Below are 22,433 nucleotides of genomic sequence, written 5' to 3'. Positions count from 1 at the left end.
CAATAGGAAGTCGAGTCTGCGCCTGCGGCCAATAGTAAATATCCAGTACTTTGTACTATAACTTTTTGTGAGACGCCAGATCCTCGAGCCAGCCGGGCTTGCACCTTACTTTTCTACGCTCGGCTCTGGAAAACATGCTTGCAAGGAGCAAAAACAGCTGGGATGCTGTGAAGTCTCTTATCGCCGGGTTCTGGATCATTTTCAGCGTCTGTTACGTGTTAGGTGCTCACGGCCAGGAGGGTAAGATAAAACCCTATTTTGTTGACGCTTTTGTTAAGATACCAATTGTGACGTGAGACTTTATTTCAGAAATCTTGTTTGCATACTATTGTCACTATTTGCACCTAAGGAAGAGATTAATTTTTAACTGTATGCTCTTATTAAAGCAGGCAGACTTGCGTCAATAAGCAGCAATGACCAGCAGGCTTTAAAACATCTTGTACATCTTACTGTCCATAAAAAACGTACTCATTATTTACATCCTGTCATTATATAGTTACTGATCTACAGATTTCACCATTGCTTAGGCCTGTAACGTATAATCTGTTTTGACATGCTATTACAACATTTATATCACATTTATATTTATATCACATGTAAGAAATTTACATAGTCTGTGTGTTTAAGCCAGTGGCTACATAATGTATAAAATTGAGTAGGTGTATAGAGGTCGGCTATGTGATGACATGGTAGCATTCTTAACATGACTCTTCCCTTGTGCATGTTTACCTACTGATACTCAGCTATCAGCTTACCTTTCCCACAGGGTTTTTTTCAACACAGCAGTCAAGTCCATGTGCAGTATGAATCACTGTGGCCGTACATACACACAGACAAACAGAAAAAACTATTTATTGCCCTCCAGACACTGACTGTTAACACTCAGCTGCGCCACAAATCTGTTTTTGTTGTTTCTGCCTGTCTCTGGGGCTTTGGTTTCCTCACATCAGAAGATGATTAAGTCCAGGGTCAATTATTTATTCTGAATCACTTTGTCCTAGCTGGAAAATATGCAAAGAGCTTTGGTGGGGCCTAGGCGCAGGGGAAATAGTTTTGCCTCGGTGTTGTAACTTTGTGATTGACACAATAGACAGGATAAGGCAATGTAGTGACAGGTAGCACAGGTGAACATCCTGTCTGCTAGTGTGGACCTGTAAGGACCTGCCAGCAAAGCCTCGAGTGGAAAACATGTTCCTGGGGTGATTTTTGATAGACTGTCTGCTACCCTGCCACCCACTTCACTTTTCCGTAATTCACCTTTGAAATGTTCTAAACTGGCCAGAACGGGCCAAGCACATATCCTTTTCTGTATGAAAGTAGAAACAGACCAGCCTGGAGACAGACGTTAAGTGAAAGGGTTCAGTGAGCAGGGGAAGATTACCGGCCACCCAGAACTTCCTGAGCATTGCTGTCTCTGCGGCCTTCGACCGGAAGGTGACAGATCCATGCTCTGCTGCCCACGGCTACAGTATGTCGCTGTGGCATTTCCAGGGAATCCTTAGGGGACTTGAGGAGGGGCAATAACATTCAATGTTTTATGGGATTAGGAGCTGAAGAGCAGCTGGGAAGTGTAATGTGTGACACAGGGTGAGCACAAGGTTATCCTCCAGTTTCCCCTCAACAAATCTTCAGGACCCTTATATGCGAGACAAGCACTATGGATGATGTGTGGACTTAGATGGTTACCTGAGCCTTATTCGTGTTTTGACCATTCTTGGAACACGTCAGCACTTGACATTTTGGGGGTAGGTTTGGAGCTGCCGCCCCCACAGCACTTATCTCTGAGTGACCACTGGGATATGTGACTTATTTACGTTGTACGACCCACAGGGATGTTTAGAGGGTCTAAATATTGGTGTTTTCTGTTCCAGTCCAAGTGTTGCGTCAGAAACCGCAGGTCAGAGGATGTAATGAGTCAACATTCAAGAAAACAATATTCAAAAGGAAACAAATTCAATAAACTTGAAAGAAATTCACACATTTTTTAACCTTTTTCTTAATTTTTCTCTCAAGAATAGCATCTTGTAATATGCAGCAAAAAATACATATGATCTAAGATTAGCTCCTTTTGAAATATATCCTGTTTACAGGAGCTGAGCACTTCCCTCATCCGCAGTTGTGTCATCCCACAGCTACGATCAGAGCAGTATAAACATGCTCTGGTCTGCTGTAACTGTTCAGAAGAGACATTTATTACTCATCTTTCCTGAATAGGGAGTATTAACAAAGCCCTTAATATTCTGTGTAGGAGAATTAATGGCAAAACTGTCTGCGGTTATGTGATTTCGCTTAAAGCTGCTCAGCTGCTGCTTCTTACAGCTGTTTTAGAAGTGAAACATAATAGGAAAAAATATATGTTGATATCCAAAAGCTGCATGAGAAATAAATACTTAGTTAGTCTGAACCTGTAAACAGGATTTGCAGTACAATGCAGAGCCTAAATGGTTAGTTGATTGACTGAAATACATAGGCAAAAGTTTTGATAATCTAATAATTGTTTAAAAAGTCTTTTTTGTTGTTGTTTTTTTAAAAAATGACAATAATTCACTTGTTCCAGCTCATCAAATGAGTTTTTGCTGGTTTTCTTAGTTGTCTGTAATATTAAACTAAATACTTTTGAATTTTGGATTGTTCAGACAAAACAAGAAATTTGAATATGTTAAATTTTAAATTTACTCTATTACATGGGGTGATTGTTTTTTAAAATATACAATTTTGAACTTTGGCTTTCCCTCACATTTTTAGGCATCATTGAAAAACTGTATATATATCACCAGGAAGTTATCAAGCGACACAAAACCTGAGGAGTGACTCTTAACTTCACTTTCAAAAAGCAGAATAGATGAACAGCAAGAGGCCTTTGGAATTAAATCTCACCTAAACATGTTCTACAAGTTGATGTTGACTTTACCTTGTGAACTGTCAGCTTTTTTACACCCACAGCTTCCTCCTCACTGTCCTTGTACATATTATTTCAGGTGATGGCTGTGGACATACACAGCTGGGACCAGAGTCTGGCACCTTGGCCTCTCAGAACTATCCAGGCACCTACCCCAGCAACACCTGGTGTAAATGGAGGATTCGTGTGCCAGAAGGGCGAACGCTGCGACTACTGTTTGGGGATTTTGATGTTGAGAGCAGTCCGGACTGCAGCAATGGCTCTTTTACTATCATAGATAAGAACGGAGGAACCAGCCTGGGTAAGCAGCCAGCACCTTGCAGTCAAGTTGATCAACATGCCTTCTGGACCATATGGTAGTCTCTTGATTCCTCCCTTAAATACCCACTGATGGACTTTTTATATGCAACGTCATTACTGACATTCTCTTAGCCATGATTGTGGAGTACACACAAGGCATGCCAATCTACCAAAAAATTGACACAAGAGGCAAACACAGTTTTGCAACATGTGCATCTTCCAACCAGGTGTATGTCAAGTTGTGTCTCAAGGGTATAAAAATTTGACAACACACCAAATGAGGGTTGAGAAATTCAGGAGATATAAATATTCTGTTTGGCTGCCTATTGTGTTTATTACTGGATTCCACAGGACCTGTCTCATGATTTTAATTTTGCTTTCTCTTGCGGGGTAGCTGTTCTTACAAGTAGTTTTTCCACGTGACAGCATACACAGCTGGTATGGAATACAGACTTTATATGAAAGCATTAGTGGTGTGAGAATGACTTAAAATATATTTGTGCAGGTATGCATCAGAAAACAACATGTATTTGTGTTTCTGTGCTTTTAAAAATGTAGTTTGTGGGTTTGCATGTTCACAGGTCCACTGTGTGGGAGGCTTAATGCATCACAGAAGAATGTGACACTTAATAGCAATGAAGTGATAATAACTTTCAAGTCAGGCCCACACCACTCTGGACGAGGGTTTCTTCTGTCTTACGCCACGAACCAGTATCCAGGTAATTGTCTGATAACTATTTGTGTAGTTATAATAAGTATATGAATTCTGTATATTACCAGCTATTATTACAGTTGCATTGTTATTGTAGCTGGGCATGTAGAACACATAGCTAGGAAATGTGTGATTTGTAGTTGGAGTCGGAACTTCTAAAAGCTGCTCATTTACAAGCGTCCGCTGGTGTCTGTGTGTGAATATTTGTCCTTGTGTATGTGCAGTTGTGTGTTTGTGTGTGTGGGTTGTGTATGTGAGTGCATGAGTCACTGCTTATTGGCATTCACCCTTCATCGCTATCTTTGCTCCGGCGTGTTTGCTCAGAAAGCAAGAGTCAGACTCCTTCTCTCAGGCTGAATGGAGTGAGGCCTCAGGCTTCAGTCTGGATCCTTTTTCACTCCCCCTCCTCTTCATCAGCTAAGGCACACTGAGATTGAGTCCACATATGGACCATATTTTCTTTCTGCCTATGCAACAATGGATTATAAAATGTAAATGGCTGCATTAATATAATACGTGTACACACATTTATTTAGGGATTGAAATCCAAGCTTAATGTTTCTGGATGATACAGATTCAACCACAAAAAGATATGAAGGTTCCCTCTGTATATCATATAAATAACTATCTGGACTTGTTTACTCTGATTGTTGGTCTATACTTAGAGATAGCTTCCTTTTGTCTGGATGAGGTCATCTGTACTGTGCACTATGTATCATAGTTTCCTGTTTTTACTGAGTTGTTTATGAAATCTGGTAATGTCTGGAGCTAAGCCCGTGTTCAGACATACAAACCACTGTCTGTTAACTGCGATCACACGAGGAGCATTCGCTGTACTCGTGAACTGTGACAAAGTCACTATAACAAAGGGCTTAGTCACATCAACAGTGATGACCGCCTATCCCCTGATATAGCACATACAGAATCTGTGTTTGTGTGTGGTGACTGAAAGGCGGGGCGGTATTATGTAAGCCTGATATACTACGCCCCACACTATACTGTTTTAATCCAGCTTTTTATACTATTTAAGAGTTTAAATAAGTTATCAGGAGTCTTCACTTTAACCTCTGTATATCTGTTTTGCTGTTACAGATCTCATTTCTTGTTTACAACGAGGATCTCATTTTAGCTTGCAGCGTTTTAGGTTAGTGGTTGACCTGTACATTTCTCATAATAAAATGTTTCAACTGCAATCTGCAAGTGTATCTCACATGTTATTCTGCTGTTTCTCAGTGTGTACTGCCCTGCTGGATGCAAGAATGCCACAGGCGATGTTTGGGGAAGTTATGAAGAGGGTTACAGAGATGTAAGTTCATTTTGCTAGACTAGAGAAATGATCAGCACTGGTTGTTGATTAAAATAATGACTGAAAGTGCTCTGCATTGTTTGTCCCTTCTGCCACAGACCTCAGTCCTGTGCAAGTCTGTAGTACATGCTGGAGCTGCATCTGACAGTCTGGGAGGCCGTGTCACTGTGACTCGTGAGAGAAGTCTTAAACTCTATGAATCCACCTTCGCCAATGGCATCCTGTCTAAAATGTGTGTTTGCTGTTGCTGCTATTGCATTCAAGACATAAAAAAAATTTGATTATACTATGTAGATGTTCTGATCTTTCAACATCTTTTGACAGGGGATCATTATCTGAAAAGAAGCTGCTCTTCACCGAAGGTACGAGCCAGAGCCCATTTAGTACACATAACATATTATTTACATTCCTGCTGTGGTGTTTTAAACTTTAGAGAAGTCACTTTTGCCTCCTTCCAGAGTCACTGTATATAAAACATTTCAGATTACTTAATTAACCGCTTTCATGAGTCCATCCTTTCCTTTGGTCTTTGAACAGAATGTAAAAACATCCTGGATGTTTCTGGTTTAAATGCCTCATCTTTCGGGGAGAAAAACAGCCAAGAGCACAAAAGTTCCTGGTCTTCCCAAAACATGGATTCTGGCCATAAGTTCTTATCCTGGGCAGCAGACAGTAATGATCCGAACCCTTGGGTGGAGCTGGAGCTTAGTGATAGAAAAACCATCACAGGTAGGTCAAAAGTGTAACGTTAAAAATCAAATTTGTGTGTAAATTATGCTCATTTGGCTATAAATTAATTACCACATTTCAACTAATTGTATCAGTTGAGCTTCAGTGTGCAATTTTGTTTGCTCTTAATTTGATTTAGTTTATCATGAACTAAAAACAACGTGGTCTGTTTTTTTCAGGAATAATAACAACAGGCTCAAATGAGTTCTACATAGAATCCTACATTCTTCTTTTCAGCAAGGACAGAAAAAATTGGAAGCTTTACAAAGGTGCTCTCAGCAAAGAAAAAAAGGTAGGTGTTGTGCTGCATTCACTAATGTTCAGCTGATGTTTCTTGATGAGTGCGCAACATGTCTGAACTGATGTGGCAACTGAGTGAAGCAGTAAAACGTTATTTATAAGCTCTTCATTGTTCTCTGTTAATAAGTAACATGACGGTTACGTTTCCCAGGTGTTTCAGGCATATTCTGACGGCAACTTCAGGGTGCTAAACAGCCTGTTTCCTTCCGTGGTGGCTCGGTATGTTCGGTTACAGCCGCTGAGCTGGCACGGCCGAGCTTTTGCTCAGGTCAAAGTCTTGGGCTGTCCTGTTGCCAAGGTCACACCAAGGTCCCAATCACCTGAAGGTGGGTAATCTTACTCTGCTTATAAGATGGGTCTAGCAGTGTGAACTCATGTCTGTATTCCTGACACTATGATGTCCTGTCCTGCTACTTATCTCATAGAATCTCCATCCATCAAAGTTAACATGGGCACACCGCGCCCCAGCCCCTCTCCCACTCCCACAGAGGGACCAGTTTTAGTTGAAACAAAACTGAGTATGCACTTATATTACCTTCTCATTTTGTGTGTTTACATCAAGAATCCATTTATTTTTCAAAGAATACGTGCCAAATAGTAAAAAACAAATGTTATATGTGCTTCTCTTTCATTCAACATTGTTTAGATTGCAATAAACTGCTTTACACTCCTGACACTTTTACAACTGTTTACCTATTCAAACACTTATGACCCTGTAGGCTCCAGTCAGTCCATCATAGTAGCAGTGGGAGTGGTCCTGGGACTGATAATGTGTGGCAGTTTGATGGCTGGAGTCTGGTGGAAGAGAAGGTACTGTATCTTAGTAATATACTTATGAAACAGATTTATGACACATGTTTATCAGAAGATATTGCTTCGTTCACGCCCAAGTGATTTTGGTTGCTAGTAGAGATACAGTTGTTGATGATAATGCTCCAGTAGCCATTGGATGCTTTAGAAATGGTATCTAGTTTGTACAATACTCTAATGAATTGTGCCCATCTCCTTCTCAATGTAGGAAAAAAGATTCACAAATGAAGTGCTCCTTGCCAACAAGTAAGTTAACTTCTTATTGACCATTTTTCAGTATTTTCCAATCCTCTGTTAAAAAGCTCCTGACTATGTGTTTGTTGTCTTGTAGGTTGTCAGAGTTTCCAGGCAAAGAGTCTCCCCTGCCCCCAGTCAGAGCTTATCTCCTACCCTGTGGAGCGAAATGTCCATGACGCTCTCCCTACCCCCCCTCTTAATAGTGAGCATTCATACTGTAGAAATATTTTTACTTTTAACCAGAACACTGCTTCGCCTCAGTCTTTCTATCATCTGTTGTTGCCTTTTTGTTCCTCTTTTTTTGTTGCCCATTCAGTATTTACTGGTCATCTGAAATTCTGAGTTCTGCCTTCCCTCTTCCATCATTCCCGCTCTGAACAGTCTCTGGCTTCAGTGGTCAGTTTGAGGAGTTCATGCCAGGCTTCACAGGCTAACAGCTCTCTCCACGGGCTGTCCATTCTTTCCCCTGGCTCAGCCCATCACCCGGTTGCAGTATAAACATTCCTTTCTTTGGTCCACGGAGCCTCTCTGAAAGAGACCCTTTAATTGGAGCTCGATAAAGGCTGCTCAGCCCCCCCCCCCCCCTACCAGTCCCCTCTCTGCCTCCCCCATCCCCTCCCCCAGTGAGGGGGCCCTTCACTGAGAGGTTCAGTGATAAACAGGACAGAGGGTCAATGCTAAGACAATCAAAGCCCTCACTAAAGCTCGTCTAATTAAAATAGCTCTGAGTCTGAGGCTGCTGGGGCTCTTGAGTAGGGTCCAGGCCTCCCACACCATAACCTCTCCTGCTGGGGTGAAGAGGAGGGTCTGGTGGGGTCTGAGTGCTGCACTGTCAGCCCCCATCCCTGTGATTAGAGAAGACATTGTTGGTGGCCAGGCAGCTGATGGAGGGCCTGGTATGAGATGGCTATTGAGTGCAAAAGCAGCATCTCTCAGACATTGCAGGATAAGATGCAAATGAGCAAAGATTTTCTCCCATTAATGAAAAGATACTGCTACTTCATTCAATGTTTTTTTCTTTCATCACAGCAATGGAGGAATAGTACCAATGTAGCAATGCTTTGTTGTTTTGTGATATATCCCGGCCTATATTGACTGATCCTGATGCCAATATGCATTTTGTACATGTTCTTACAATATAGGAAGAAAACAGGTTGACGTTTACTGACATGCCTATTTTAAAGGTATTTTATGGCAATTAAATGGTTTTAAGATAATACTTTCATCCTGATTTTATTTAACAATTACTGAAACATTACAGGGTAAACTCACTGAGAAGGAGCCCTCTGTAACCAGAGTACCTTATTTACAGGAATATACACATAAGTGTAGCAGGTAGTTGTTAAACATAATTATATGATAACACACAACTTTGCAACCAAAAGTTAAAAATAGTGATGGCTACAGGGATAACAAGGACAGAGAGATCCATTAAATCAGTCACATTCAGCCGGTGGAAACTTGCAGTATATGTTTGCCAAGTCCAAGAATATTCTGAAGGTTATTCCATCTTTAAAGGTTTGACATTTGACATTTTGGGAAATACACTTGTTTGCTGTCTTGTGGAGAATTAGAGGAGAAGATTGATACCAAACACTCATATGTTTCCATTAATTTAAGGCTACAGCCATTGGCCAGTTAGCTTAGCTTAGCACAAAGACTGGAAAGAGGGGGAAACAACTTGTCTGGCAAAATCTGCCTACCAGCAGCTCTAAAGCTCAACAATGAACAAATTATATCTTGTTTGTTTAAACCGTATAAAAATCAAAGTGTAAAAATGACAATTAGCCGTTTTTAAGGGGTTATGTGCCGAACTATTTCTTGGCTGGTACCAGTAACTTCCTGTAGTCTTTGCCTGTTGCCTGGCAACTGCTCAGAGCTGACAGTGCCTATAGAAATGACAGTACCACAAATTGGCCAAACAGAAAATCAAATGAATAGAAATACAGTCTCTGGTTCTGGTTTTGACTCATTTTTAAACTAATTTATCTTTCCAGACTATGCCGCGCCAGCTATTGGACAGAAGGTTGGGTCAACATTTAGGCCTTCCTCAGATGAGGGCTACACCGTTCCCTTCACCTTCAACCATTACGACACCCCTGGCATCCTCCCAGAGTACGCCGAGCCACTTCCCCCTGAGCCTGAATACGCCACCCCATTCTGTGAGCAGCCCTCTGAGTCCCTCCTGCCAACTTCAGCAGGGGTCGCTCACAGCAATATACACGGCCCTCCAAAGCCAGTATCTAGCACTGGTGCCAGGACAACATGCAGCCACAGCCATGCTCAGTATGACTGCCCTTCACACAGGGTACTGTCCAATGGCTACTGCACCCCTGCCCTTCATGCCAACGGGCCACGACCAGTCAGTATTGTCTATGCAGAGCCCAAGTCTTTTGACTTTTTACTACGCAGCCACACATAGGCACAGAGGCTTTGTGAACACAGCAAGCTCAGACATGGAGAAAAAAAAGACTCCTGAGCTAAACTGTTTGTTGGGACCAGAGGACCACTTGGATTGATCTCAGTTGGATGCTAATCTGACTGTACTAATGTGAGCAGCAAGTAATGTTCCCAAATCTGAGAGGTCACTTGGGACCACTATGCATATATGAGGGTACACTACTCAAGAGTACACCATGAGAGAGCCATAAGAGCACAAATACTTGCTTTAAAGAAGTATCTAGTAGTACAGTTTTCTTTTAATTATCTTATGTTGCACAAAGAAAATACAGGTCCAACAGTGTTCCAGAGATATTGTTTATTCATGAAATGTTCAATCACATGCTGCACTTTCAGACAACACATACAACTAACAATGTATGCTTTGGTCTAATTATCATGTTAATGGAGAAAAAGTGAATAGGGTATGTTAATTGTCATCACAATATGACATTTTATTTACAATATATAAATTTAACATGTTTTGTTGAGAAACATGTAAGAAGCACTATAAATGGTACACTGTTAACACAGTGGTTGATATTGTTGCTATGATTATATTTAACCACTAGGGGGCTCTGTTGAGCCTTAAACGTTTGGATTGTGTCAAACAGTATTTGTGTGCTGGTTCTTACTCCTCAGATAACTTTCGCACATTTCTAACATACATAGTATAATAACAAATACTGGTTAAAAATAAATTGTGTTTTTTATTATACAAAGAAAGGCACAACAGGGAGACTTTTCCCTCACACGGACTAAATCCCTTTCGATTCCACCTACTGCAGTGCCCTGGAGCAAGACATAGATACCTCAACCAAACTCCAGAGCTGTTGTCATGGTGTTTCCCACCAGTCCATAAAATAATTACATCACTATTATAAAACCTTCCTGTTACTTGTTAGACTTCTGTTACTGCATGGCAACTTTCCCACAACTGAAAAACACTTAAGTAAAATTAACTCCCCACTTAAATGTCTCACTTAACTTTAAATGTCAAAAATCCTTTGGATTCTCTGCCACTGATTATTTTACTTCATTGAAATAAACCAATATGAAATTGCTGACACACTGATCATCCTAAAAGAAAAATACAAAACAGTTTTGTATTTATAAAATTGTACTTTTTCCTGGTACAAGGTCTTTTGTATAAGGGTCTACGGCAGTGGTTGTCTTTCATTATATCTGAAAATGTAACTAACAGACCCACAGAATGTTTGTAAATGCCTCGTGGTGTCACATTTGACAATTAATTTGCTGTAATACAAGGGGGAATACCTCTTCCACAGCTGAATAAGGCACAATAAAACAACTGTGTTAAGAAAAAAGTGGGCCTGGAGTGTGATTTCAGCAGCAAGGTGTTTAAGGTCATTTTGATATAGACTTAAAGCTAAATCTGCACAGATTAGACAACTCACTAACAGAAACCAGTCAAAGTAATCCGAGATATTAACTCCTATCAAATCAGTTTTTCATCAATTAGATGCTAAAAAAGTGTATATATATACAGAATTTCTCCTGAAAATCCTTTAAGCTGTTAGAAATTAAATTTGCAATTTAAAAATTTGGATTTCAGTCTATACAATAGCTTGAAAGGTAGTGCAATACTTTTAAGTAACACTTAACTAAAGAATATATTTTTACACATAATTTAAACACCTACATTTTATGTTAATACAAACATTTTTTACTTTTGTGATGTTCAGCCTGCTGTAATGTTCCAGCAACATCAATTTACTCTCCACTGTTTGTGCTCAACTCTTTCCTCTGTCCCCCCTCCTCCTGTCTCCCCTCAGAGGAGTAGTGAACTAAGGTCTGGTGTCTGTTCCTGGAGGGAGCATCCTTAAAACGCAGGCCACAGTCCTCACATGCATACAGCAGCCCTTCTCTGTTACCGCCTGGGTTTGCTCCCTCTGACTGAGACTTGCTCTCATCTCCACCGAGCAGGGCAGTTGACAATGGAGGTTCTCTGGAAGTTAGAGCTGTATGCGAGTTGCTATCTGAGCTATTAGGTGTGTTTAGCCCTGTGCTGGCGGGAGGAAAAGTCCTGGGACGTCCAGGCGGACAACCACGACCTGCTGATCCCCGATATGCACCCCCAGCTTCTCCAGCATGTTCAGGGGCCAGCCCGTGGACTGTGCGGTAGTGGAAGCGGATCCCAGAGCGGTTGGCGAAGCCTTTTCCACAGACACTGCAGATAAAGGGCCTCTCACCTGTGTGGATGCGGGTATGGATCTTCAGGGCTCCAGATTGGGTGAAACATTTCCCACACTGGCTACAGCGGTAGGGCTTCTCTCCTGTGTGGGTCCTCTGGTGGGCCCGGACTCCTGCCAGATGGGGAAACCCCCTGCCGCAGAAGCCACAGGAGTATGGCCTCTCACCTGTGTGAATCCGTCTGTGGATCTTCAGAGCCCCTGACTGGCTAAAACTCTTCCCGCACTCGGAGCAGGTGTACGGCCGGGCGCCAGTGTGCACGTTGAGGTGGATACGGAGATTGCTGTGTGAGTTGAAGGCCCTGCCGCACTCTGTGCAGAGAAAGCCGGAGGGTTTGTGAGCGTGCTCGGTGCGCTGGTGCTGCAGCAGTTGGGAGGGTCTGGAAAAAGAGGCAGAGCAGTGCATGCAAGGGTGCAGCGACAACAGAGTCGTCACTGTCCTGCCTCTCTCCTCCTGAGTGCAGGCAGGAAAGGAATGCTGGCAAGACAAGCAGGGGAAAGGAGCAGAGAGCTGAGGGCAGGGAAGACAGGAGCTTATAGGGCAGTGGTGGTGATGAAAATGATGATGGGCATGGGTGTGAGAAAAAGGGGAGTCTGTGCCTTCCTGGTGGCTCAGAATCTGGGTGCAGGGTTGTAAGCCGCGGCGGCAGCACAAGCAGGGAAACATGGTGAGGTGGTTCAAGGAACCTGAGGACACTCTGGATGGAGGAGTTTCAGAGTTCCGGTCTGGGTTCTGAGTCCTAGGGCTGGATGGCCTGGTATCTAGCTCAGCTGTGGTCGTGCTGCTTGGTTCGTTGTTCATGTTTAAGTTCAGTGGAGCAGCACTGCTAAGGTCTTTGGGATGGCGCACTGCATCTGAGCGCGGCGATGAGGACGGAGGTTGTCTGGGTTGTAGAGTCTCAAAGGAAGGAGAAGAACTGGAGTAAGGGCAGCCAGGGCAGGTGCAGGCATGATGCACATCTACACATGATAGGAAAACAATTACAGTAGTTAGAATTTTTGGAAGAAAATGATTAATATATATATATATTTGAAGCCCTCACCTTCTCTCCCATCTCTGGCCTCTCCCTTCCTCTGTGCTGCCCCAGGCTGGACCTGACGGCCTGGCTCTGCCTCTGTCTTGTCCCGAGCAGGTCGAGCTAGTTGAAAAGGTTCATGTGAAGCACCTTTGAACCCCACAGCCTCTGTTCCAGCCACGCCCCACGCTGGGTTTACCACATCTGGCTGGTCCTTCGAGGTGCTTCCAGATGTGATAAGGTCGCCAATGAACTGATGCATCTCCATCCAGGAGCAAGCATGCTGCAAGAAGTGTAAAGCATGAGTGCAGAGTCTACATATAAGCTACACAGAAAGACCGCACGAGCTGTATCGATAAACAAAGGTCCTGACAATCAATTAACCGCTTCATGACTTAAGCTAACAACACTGGTTCTTCTGAAAAATCGACTGACAAATAACGGAATCGCCTACTTACAATGTCGCTACACTTGTCTTTGTCCATGAATTAAAACAAACGCTGGTGTTGGCGCCACATCGACGACTTAGCTTTATATCAGCTTTTTTAATAATTCAGACACTGCAGTTAAAAACAATGAAAGTAAACAAACAAAGCACGTTTTTCATTACATAATTATTTCTCTAATGTAGCCCACTCCCGTGGTCGTGCCTAGATGGTAACCCCAGACTAGTGAAAGTCTCGCGAGAGTGTTCATTTTGACCCAAACCATGATCTTTCCCTAACCCTAATAAAGTGTTTGTTTGTTTTTTGTGACTAAACCTAACCAGACCTGAACTACAGCGTTGCCACATAATAAACATAATTATTTTGTATAATGTGCACAATGAAAAAACAACGTGTACAAATCTCGCGTGAGTTTCGCAAATGTAGGGTAACCATCTACACACGACCCACTGCCGTTGGCGATATTTTTTTCCCAGGATGGCGAAGTCATGACCCGCCCTACTCTGCCTCTGATTGGCTGTCCTAACCAATCTAACTCCGCACGCCTAAACCTAACCAACCCAACCAACGGAGGAAACGAGTACTAGCCAATCAGAGGTAGAGTAGGGCGGGCCATGACTTCGCTGTCCTAGGGGAAAAAAATTGGCCTCCCGCTAAAACATTTCGTCACCATGGATGTATGTTCGTCACATGGATGTATTATAAGAGCTCTTATTGTACATCCATGGGATGTACCTATCAGGTATTGTATTTCCGGGTTTTTAAATCATGTGACTGGAGTTGTCCCCCCCCCCCCCCCCCCCCCCACACACACACACACACGACCTTTCTTTCTTATGGAACCCAAACACATCATGACAATAAAGAAATAAATCATTATTAGCAGCATTATTACTGTCAATAAATATATGAATATCTTGCCAAAATTCTCTTTACAACAAACCAGAAATAAGTGTTTCAGACTATTCTATTAGTCTTCCAGTTTATATTGATTTTCCACTATGAAAAAGCAGCTAATTTCCCAAAAAATTCATTTATATTTTGATTTCAGTTATGTAATCACTACAACTGGACCATTATCACATTCACTAAACTCACCACAGAAATACCACAAGCATATAGTCAATCCCATGCAGGCTGTTTGACTGAGCTTTCCGTTAGGATGTTCCTGATTGAGTAATAATTATGATATCCTGAACATGATGGGAGAGAAGTGTTGATTCTAACTGGTTCTCAGTAAAATACTCACCTGAGTCTGTGGATGTGTAGCTGTGTTTGGATTTTCCTGTTCAAGGACAGCAATGTTTACACATACAAGGTGTTAAATGGTCATTGTGATTAGTGGTACAATACTGTAGATCTCTGTTCATGATTTCAAGTGGCCAAAGTTGAGATTCAACCGTAAAGATGATGTAAACACAGGATATATGGTATAGGATTCCTCCCTCATGCATACACGCACACACACACACACACACACACACACACACAGTCTGTTGTCAACAAGATATTTACTGAGCTTGCATCGATAACAAATTTTGCAACCTTTATAAAAAAAACATCAACATATACCTGCAGACTGTAAAGATTCACCAAATGTAAATCACATGATTACAGAATGTCATGTTATGGATCAGTATCATGATTTGCATCCATTTTTAACATACTATAAAAAGATCAGGTGGCTATAAACAAATATGCACATTATTATAGAAATCCAGTGTTTTCATTTAACTTAACACATATTATAGCTAGAAAAGAATTTCATTTCTCCACACAATAACAAGGACGTAAAGGGTAGAAATCAGGAATAGTTTTAATGCAGTGAAAAATCCTGCATGATATTGCATAAGGTTTATAACTATTACAGTACCATTTTGCTCCATTGGCCCAAACAACAAGCTTTAGCCAAAATGCAAATCAAACAAAAGCCATAACGTACCAGAGCTTGGAATGTTCTCTTTAAATTACAGAAAAACCCAAATCTTTCTTACTCTAAACCACAATCACACAGACAACTGCTAGAAACACTAGATTTCTTCAAGAGCAAGTGGAAAAAGTAGAAAACATCTGCTTTGTCATATAAGGGTATAATGGTAGATGTACTGCCTAGACAGAACTATATACATCATTCGTTAGTATATCGTTCTGGCTGTAGAGTATCACCTCCATTTTTGTTTTTGTGGTCACAGGTACAGGTCAAAAGAGTAAGTGTGTCATTTGCAGATGGAGTTTTATTCTCTTTTCTTCTTCACTGTATTTCATTTCTCCATATCAGCACAGGCAGGGTGTGAAACATCAACCTCCATCTTCTTTTCTTTCTCTGGCCTCCGGTCTGTCGGCTGGCGTGATCTGGACCGCTACACGTCAAAATCAGAACCAGGAGACTGAGGCTCTTTCTTAATGTCCATTATTAGTCCAGAGGATGTCGTATTATTATTAAGAGGGGAAATATCAATTTTCACCTGCTTCATGATAGTATATGTATCTGCCTCTTTTTTAAGTTTTTTAACAATAGCTTTGCTGTCAGAGTTTTTTAATTCATGTCTTTCAGTGCCGTTAGCCTCTCCTGAGATTTCAAATTCTTCTGGCTCACTTTTAATAGGAAGATGAGGAACATCACTCTTAGCTGACTTAGATGAGTTACAGTTCTTAGACAAGTCCAGAGGTGAGTCGCATTCTCGATCTCGTTTAATCCCAGTTACCAAATTCAGAGGGACATTCACTCTCTCAGCCTTCACTCTATGGTGTTCATGACTTGAGAGAGGTGGGCGAGCCGCTTGATGCTTGACTTGGATATCTGGAACTGGTAGTGTCCGAGGGATTATAGATGGGACTGTCAGGCTATTGGTTTGAGTTGGACAGACAGGGAGAAACAGGACAAGTTTAACACCAGGCGGCGGCTGTTTGTCAAGGGTTAACTTCCATAACCCGTCTGATGGACCAGAGCCCGTTTTGGATACACCCCCTGTCACAGGGCCTGGACTAGCAGAGTCCTTAAGAGGTGCTGCAGGCACTGTGGCTGTGCTTGCTGGATTTGATGAGTCTGGCTTTGTGTTGAGCTTTTCTGTCTCAGATGAGGAACTCTTTGAGGTCTGCTGTTTCTTGGGAGCACTCTAAAATGGGAAAGACAACATTCACTCAATTAATTATACAGAACAGAAGAGCGACATGCCAGTAAGATCAACATGGAGAGACTTAGTTTTACCTCAAGCAGTTTTTTATCATGGTAGGGCAGTTCATTTACCAACCTGTACCCAGAATTAGATCCAGGTCTGGTGAGGGTCTGGAATAAGCTGCCTGATGACCTGAGGTCCATCACAACTGTGTCCACATTCAAAAGTAAACTCAAAACTTTCCTATTCTCCCAGGCTTACGGTTAATTACTGCATGTGCGTTTGTGTGTACAGTTGGTTAGATGTGCGGCTATGTAATAGGGCAGGGGTTCTATTTGATTATGTTTTGGGGATTTTTAATTGCTGTGTGGTACGTTTAATGTACGTTGGGTGTATGCTTCATTGATTAACTTTCTTCATTTTACTCGTGATTATATTCTTATATTTATGTTGCTTATAATAATAATAATAATAATAATAATAATAATAATAATAATAATAATAAAACATTTTATTTATGTCACCCAAGGACACAAATCATGTTCATCATTATGTTACCTACATGCTCATGTTAATGCCTATATTTTCATATTTTGTTTTTCAATGTAAAGCACATTGAGCTTACTTGTAATGAAATGTGCTATATAAATAAAATTGCCATTACCATTTACCAACAGGAGTGGTTGGAACCAATTTCTTGCATTTAAATAAATACGCAAAATGATTAATCAATTATCATTATCATTGGCAATTGCAGTTGGAGCTCTAGAAGCTCCCAAATCCAAAATTTATTAAAAGCCATTCAAAGAAAATCAGAAAGGAAAAAAAGTCTGAAAATCAAAACTAAACCCTGTCACTGAGAGTGTTCACATGCATACTAGTATGCATTTTGTGTTGCAGATGTAATCATCATATTCTGGATTATATCATTCCGGTTGTGAGAAACATGGATTAACTAGCTGGAGTACTCAGATAGAAACTGGGCATTTGAACACCTTAACCAGGTTTCTGATCATTCTCTGTTGGAACAGAAATGAGTAGCTGAACTGTTGACAAAATCAAGACTGCAAGATATATACAGAGATATGAATAACAACATTGAGCCAAAAAAAAAAAAAAAAAAAAAATTTCCAGCGCACATCAGGATACTAGGATTGACACGTTTTATTAACAGATTATATTAAAAACAAAAAGCAGCAAGCTACGCGTTTTGCATGTTGCTTCATCAGATTTGCTCTGTGATAATGGAATCTATTAATAAAACGTGTCAATCCTAGTATCCTGGTGTGCGCTGGAAGATTTGATTTTTCAATTTACTGTGGTTTCCCCTAAACTAGCTGGCACCCGGGGGAGAAGCACTGCGCGTAAACATCATATCTTGAATAATGATCCAAACTGGGATACAAATATGCATATAAAATAAACACACTCACTGTAAAACAGATCATGGGAATCTGGGAGATTCTTGTATCTAAATGTTGCTCTCGTTTCTTCTTGGATGTTGGGGTTTCATAAAGCGTTTACATGCACCATCAAATAAAAGGACCTGCTCTCACGTGCACTGCACTGCTACATGACAATAAATTCAGATTAATACATTGGCTTCATTCATTGTTGTGGATCACCTGCAGGATCAAGTCATTTTCATATCTCTGCCATTTGATTTACATATAGATTTACATATCTCAGTGGATTTTCATCATGCTAAACTGAAACTAACAGCTGCGTGAAAGTAGGGAAAAATGAGCACTTTAAACAATTGCTTGCAGCGCTGTTAAGAATTATGTTATTTGTATTGAATGAGCAAACAAGCAAACATTGGTCCATACTGTCCCACACTCACCGCAGGTGTTTGTCCACACTTCTTAAGGTGGCTGTCGTAGTTCTGCTGGTGAGGAAAGCCCAGTCCGCAGCTCTGACAAAGGCAGGGCGACTTGCCAGCGTGACCGCCCATGTGGGACATTAGCAGCAAGGCCGACCGAAACCCCTTACCACATTCGGCACATTTCAGCACTCTCTGGTGAGCCCCGGCATGTTTCTTCAGCTCTTCCGAGGTGTCAAATCTCTGCCCGCACTCCAAACATCGGATCTCATCTCCTTTAGGTTCCTGATTGCCCCAGCAGCCCGTGTCCTTTTTGTGTTGCTGGAAGTCCTCCTGACTGAGGAATTCTCTTAGACACGCCACACAGTGAATGCGTTGAGGCTCGCACTTGTGTTGGCGGTAAAGTTTTGCCAGGCGGAAGTGGCTGCGGCATCGCATGCAGGTGTAAGGCAACAAACCCAGATGGGAGAAGCTGTGTTTTAGGAGAGCGTTCTTCTTGGTAAAGGTCTTTGTGCAGTCTGTGCATTTAAAATTGCGATGGCAAGTCCTCCTCCGGTGGCGCGCGAGGGATTTTGGAGAGGTGAAATTGCGGCCACATACTTCACAATTAACGCCCAGCAAACATTTGTGTAACTGCACGTGATGTTCGCATGCCTTCAGGGAAGTAAACACACGTTTGCATAGGTCACACTCATAAAACTGGTCCTCGAAGTGAGTTCTTGACAGGTGGTCTTTCAAGGCTTCTTGTGAGGCAAAGCTCATCAGACAGACGCGGCACTGGAGACGTGCCACTTTATTCTGGGCATGTGTGCGCAGGTGGACGCGGTAGTTGTAAATCTGACAGAAGCGCTTCCCGCACTCAGCACAGCAGTACGGACGTGCCCCCGTGTGCAGGTTCATGTGGTCTTGGAGCTTGAATTTGGAGGATAGCTGTAGATCACAGACATTGCAGCAGTAGTCGCCGGAATGACTTGACTCTGGAAAACAGAAGCCAATTGATTTGAGTTATATTACGACTGAAGATGTGCACTTGGCGAGAAAAAAAACTGAAGAAAAAGTGCTAAATTTATATATATATATATATAATATGTATAATGAGCCTGAAATGGACTAATGTATCAGCATACATTGTTATCACATGATAGAAGTTTTAGTTCAGTTTTAGGGCAGCAGAATGGTGCAGTGGTTAGCACTGTCGCCTCACAGCAAGACGGTTCTGGGTTCGAACCCACAGGCCAGCTGGGAACTTTTTGTGTGGAGTTTGCATATTCAATAAAATATCAGAAAATAACAAAAAATGCCCATTACAATTGCCAAAAAGAGACATATTACTTCTTTTGTCCATCCAACAGTCCAAATCCAAAGATGTTCAATTAACAATGATATAAAAGCAGCAAATCCCCACATTTGAAAGGCTGGAAATGGAGAATGTTTGGCATGGCTTACTGTTTCAGCACTTAAGTAAATAAACACACTACTTCATGCTTATGAGCTTCAAAGCAAATAAGTCATACCATTGTTAGGCCCTTCCTCTTCCTCCTCTTCCTCATCAACCTCCTCTTCCTCGTACACCTCTGAAACATCACTGCCATCCGAGTCACTCTCCACATCCTGCTGTGCCTCTGTTGAATTCTCCTGTGCTTCCTCTCCATCATCTTCCTGTTGGGTTATCAGCAGCGGACTGTCCCTGTCGTCCGGGCCAGCATCATGTTCTGTGGGCTCTGACGATTCTGGAGGTGCAGAGCCTTTGACAGCTTGTTTGTCTTGTAGACTCTGTGAAGGATCTGGAGGTTTACATAGTACCGCCTCTGACAGAGCTGATGCACATACCATAGCGTTTTGTTCATTGAGTGAAGTCTGTTTTGCTGCACCTGCTTCTTTACCAGCAGCTGATTGCTGGCCTCTGACCAGCAGTTTTTCTTTGTGTGCGTTTGGAAAGGAAGTGTGAGAGTGACTGGGTGATAGTGAGTCATCAGATGATGTGGAAAGACACGGTGTCTCTATCACTGAAGTCTCCTGCGACTGCAGGATGTCTGGAAATCCCAACTCTGTCAGCTGGATATCAATGGTGTACTCTATGGACATGGCTGCTAGCTGAGGAGACAGCATGAAGCACAGGAAGAGGAGTTAGATGTTGAATCAACATTTAATGACATTTTTAACCTTAATCCTACTGACTGGGATACCCACAGACCCCAGAGGTATATTTTTTGTCATATCTCATAGGTGCTTTATTCTATCATTCTTATTTTTCATGACTTTGTTGATCACTATGTTCAATATGTTTGGGGCGGGGGTGCTCTGTCACTCATTTTGAAGGCTTGGTGGAAAGATTGTACATGGGATAAAAGCTGCAATTTGTATCAAAGAAAAGTATATATTTACGTTTTACACAATATGCAAATTAACTGTAACTTTCCTAAAATTATAATAGTTTTTCTCCCAGATGACATTAATTTCGAGTATCTAACTTCCGCATCGTGACGTATTTCCGAGTGACGCAGGACGGATAGGCGGGACATAACGTTGGGAGGAATTTGATTTGACCGTTGAAAAGTGGGCGTGTCTATTAGCTCTGTGCCGCCAAAACATGAACATTGATTGATGGGTGGATGTCATGATATTATTGGTTGAAATGGGTGGGTTCAAGTCTACGTAAGCACACGTCATATTTAGCTTTTCAGGAAGAAAACATGATTGATTTTGGTATAAGAATACAAAGAATTTGATTTTTTGTCTTTTTTTGTAATATATTGTTAAATTGGTGCACAATAAGACCGGAGGTATGATCTAAAAAGGTTAAAGAGGCAGTTTTCATTTCGTCCCGACATCACTACTAATGTTTTGAGAAGAAATGAGTTAACATTTTGCTATGACTGGTGTTTTTTACAGCAGTTTATTCGGTGGGTAGTCCTTGTATGCTAAATATGATAGGATAAAGGTTAAAAAGATTTAAGACCTTAAAGTGTGTGTATTAAAAAATGGACAGACAATCTTGCCACAAATAAATATTTCGCCTTACCTGTCGAGCGATTACATCTGTGGCAGTTCTTCTGGGCCTCCGTTTTCCTCTATCCTTTATTTTTTATTGAGGGCAGTAAACAACTTGTCCATGGAAATTGAAATTATGACACACCTCGACGCACAGCTGCTGCTCACTTTGCTCACCTGGCATGAGGAACTGATGATGTCAAAGCGTAGTTTCTCAACGACAAGACAACTGGAAATACTGTCCGTGTTAACTTGGCATGCCGGAGCGAATGAAAGGAACAATTAGTATAATGAAGCTAATGACTAACCTCCACGACGTGAACACTGAGCGATTACAATTAGCCGATTAGCTAGCTACAGTACGTAACCCGATGATAAAGGGTGAATTGAAAAAAAAAAGAAAAAGGAAAACAAATGAAGCACCACAATGGGAGGAACTCGCTGTGGACGCCAGAGCACAACTAGTGTCTCGGGGTGGTATTACATGTTATCACACAGGTGTCCCGTGGTGTCAGAAGTATTTAGATTAAAGATCACCTCCAGCCATATTTTAAGATGTATATAAAATACAATACTGTTAATAATAATGTGTGTCTCAAATGGTTTTTCCACAAAATAGTTCAATTATCTTGTTAAAGTCCTAAAATGACATCTACTCTTTCTTCCTCCCTCTAAAAACTAGTACGCATTTTAGTAAACTAGAATCTAGAAATATGCAAATATTGTTCATTTCAGAAGTTTAACTGCTGGACACAAGATGTTTCCTGCTTCACTGTAAAGTCTATTCTCAGTGTTTGTGCACTGGAGGTTTCAAGTTTCCACATCACACTTGTGTAAATTGAATGTTGAATCAGGATTGGCTTCCAAACAATTTGTGATGTTACAAATCCTGCTCGCACACCTGCACCTTGAAATCAGATTTTCAGTGAGCACAGAGAAACTTTCTGTCTTCAGATGAATGTGAAAACAAATTCTGCACAGTGAAGCTCAAACCTTCTATTGCAGAAACAAGAAGAAAAACATATTTTTGAGTGGAGGGAGACTTTAAGTACATACATAATATCAATGAAATACACTGAAAAAATAAAATATTTAAT

At 41.5% G+C, this 22,433-nt stretch overlaps 3 protein-coding genes across 4 annotated transcripts; 1 reads left to right on the top strand and 2 right to left on the bottom strand.

Moving 5' to 3' along the window:
• The first annotated feature begins 57 nt into the window (after nucleotides 1-57).
• si:dkey-34d22.1 (discoidin, CUB and LCCL domain-containing protein 1) lies at nucleotides 58-11,060 on the top strand. 2 transcript variants are annotated; one of them, XM_067601962.1, is made up of 15 exons: nucleotides 58-240; nucleotides 2,979-3,200; nucleotides 3,781-3,918; nucleotides 5,004-5,055; nucleotides 5,145-5,217; nucleotides 5,316-5,449; nucleotides 5,542-5,579; nucleotides 5,755-5,946; nucleotides 6,126-6,238; nucleotides 6,398-6,572; nucleotides 6,672-6,764; nucleotides 6,966-7,056; nucleotides 7,265-7,302; nucleotides 7,388-7,495; nucleotides 9,291-11,060. In XM_067601962.1, exons 1-15 carry the CDS (start codon nucleotides 135-137, stop codon nucleotides 9,713-9,715), a joined length of 1,998 nt encoding a protein of 665 aa, XP_067458063.1. In that variant the 5' UTR covers nucleotides 58-134; the 3' UTR covers nucleotides 9,716-11,060. The 2 variants fall into 2 exon arrangements, with proteins under 2 accessions (XP_067458063.1, XP_067458064.1); XM_067601963.1 differs by lacking the exon at nucleotides 6,672-6,764.
• On the bottom strand, nucleotides 10,032-13,753 carry si:ch211-79k12.2 (uncharacterized protein LOC568844 homolog). Its single transcript, XM_067601964.1, has 3 exons — nucleotides 13,420-13,753; nucleotides 12,989-13,244; nucleotides 10,032-12,905 (listed from the first exon to the last, which is right to left on the bottom strand). The coding sequence occupies exons 1-3, from the start codon at nucleotides 13,444-13,446 to the stop codon at nucleotides 11,467-11,469; spliced, it is 1,722 nt and encodes a 573-aa protein (XP_067458065.1). The 5' UTR covers nucleotides 13,447-13,753; the 3' UTR covers nucleotides 10,032-11,466.
• Nucleotides 13,754-14,901: 1,148 nt separating this feature from the next.
• Nucleotides 14,902-21,750, bottom strand: wu:fe05a04 (zinc finger protein 572). Its single transcript, XM_067601961.1, has 4 exons — nucleotides 21,368-21,750; nucleotides 19,860-20,439; nucleotides 18,367-19,322; nucleotides 14,902-16,523 (listed from the first exon to the last, which is right to left on the bottom strand). Exons 2-4 carry the CDS (start codon nucleotides 20,428-20,430, stop codon nucleotides 15,768-15,770), a joined length of 2,283 nt encoding a protein of 760 aa, XP_067458062.1. The 5' UTR covers nucleotides 20,431-20,439; nucleotides 21,368-21,750; the 3' UTR covers nucleotides 14,902-15,767.
• Between the last annotated feature and the right edge of the window lie 683 nt (nucleotides 21,751-22,433).

Source organism: Thunnus thynnus, chromosome 10 (assembly GCF_963924715.1).
Source record: "Thunnus thynnus chromosome 10, fThuThy2.1, whole genome shotgun sequence".
In the NCBI taxonomy this organism is placed as follows: domain Eukaryota; kingdom Metazoa; phylum Chordata; class Actinopteri; order Scombriformes; family Scombridae; genus Thunnus; species Thunnus thynnus.
Note: the sequence above shows the minus strand (reverse complement) of the source record. Positions and strands in the feature narration are given on the sequence as shown.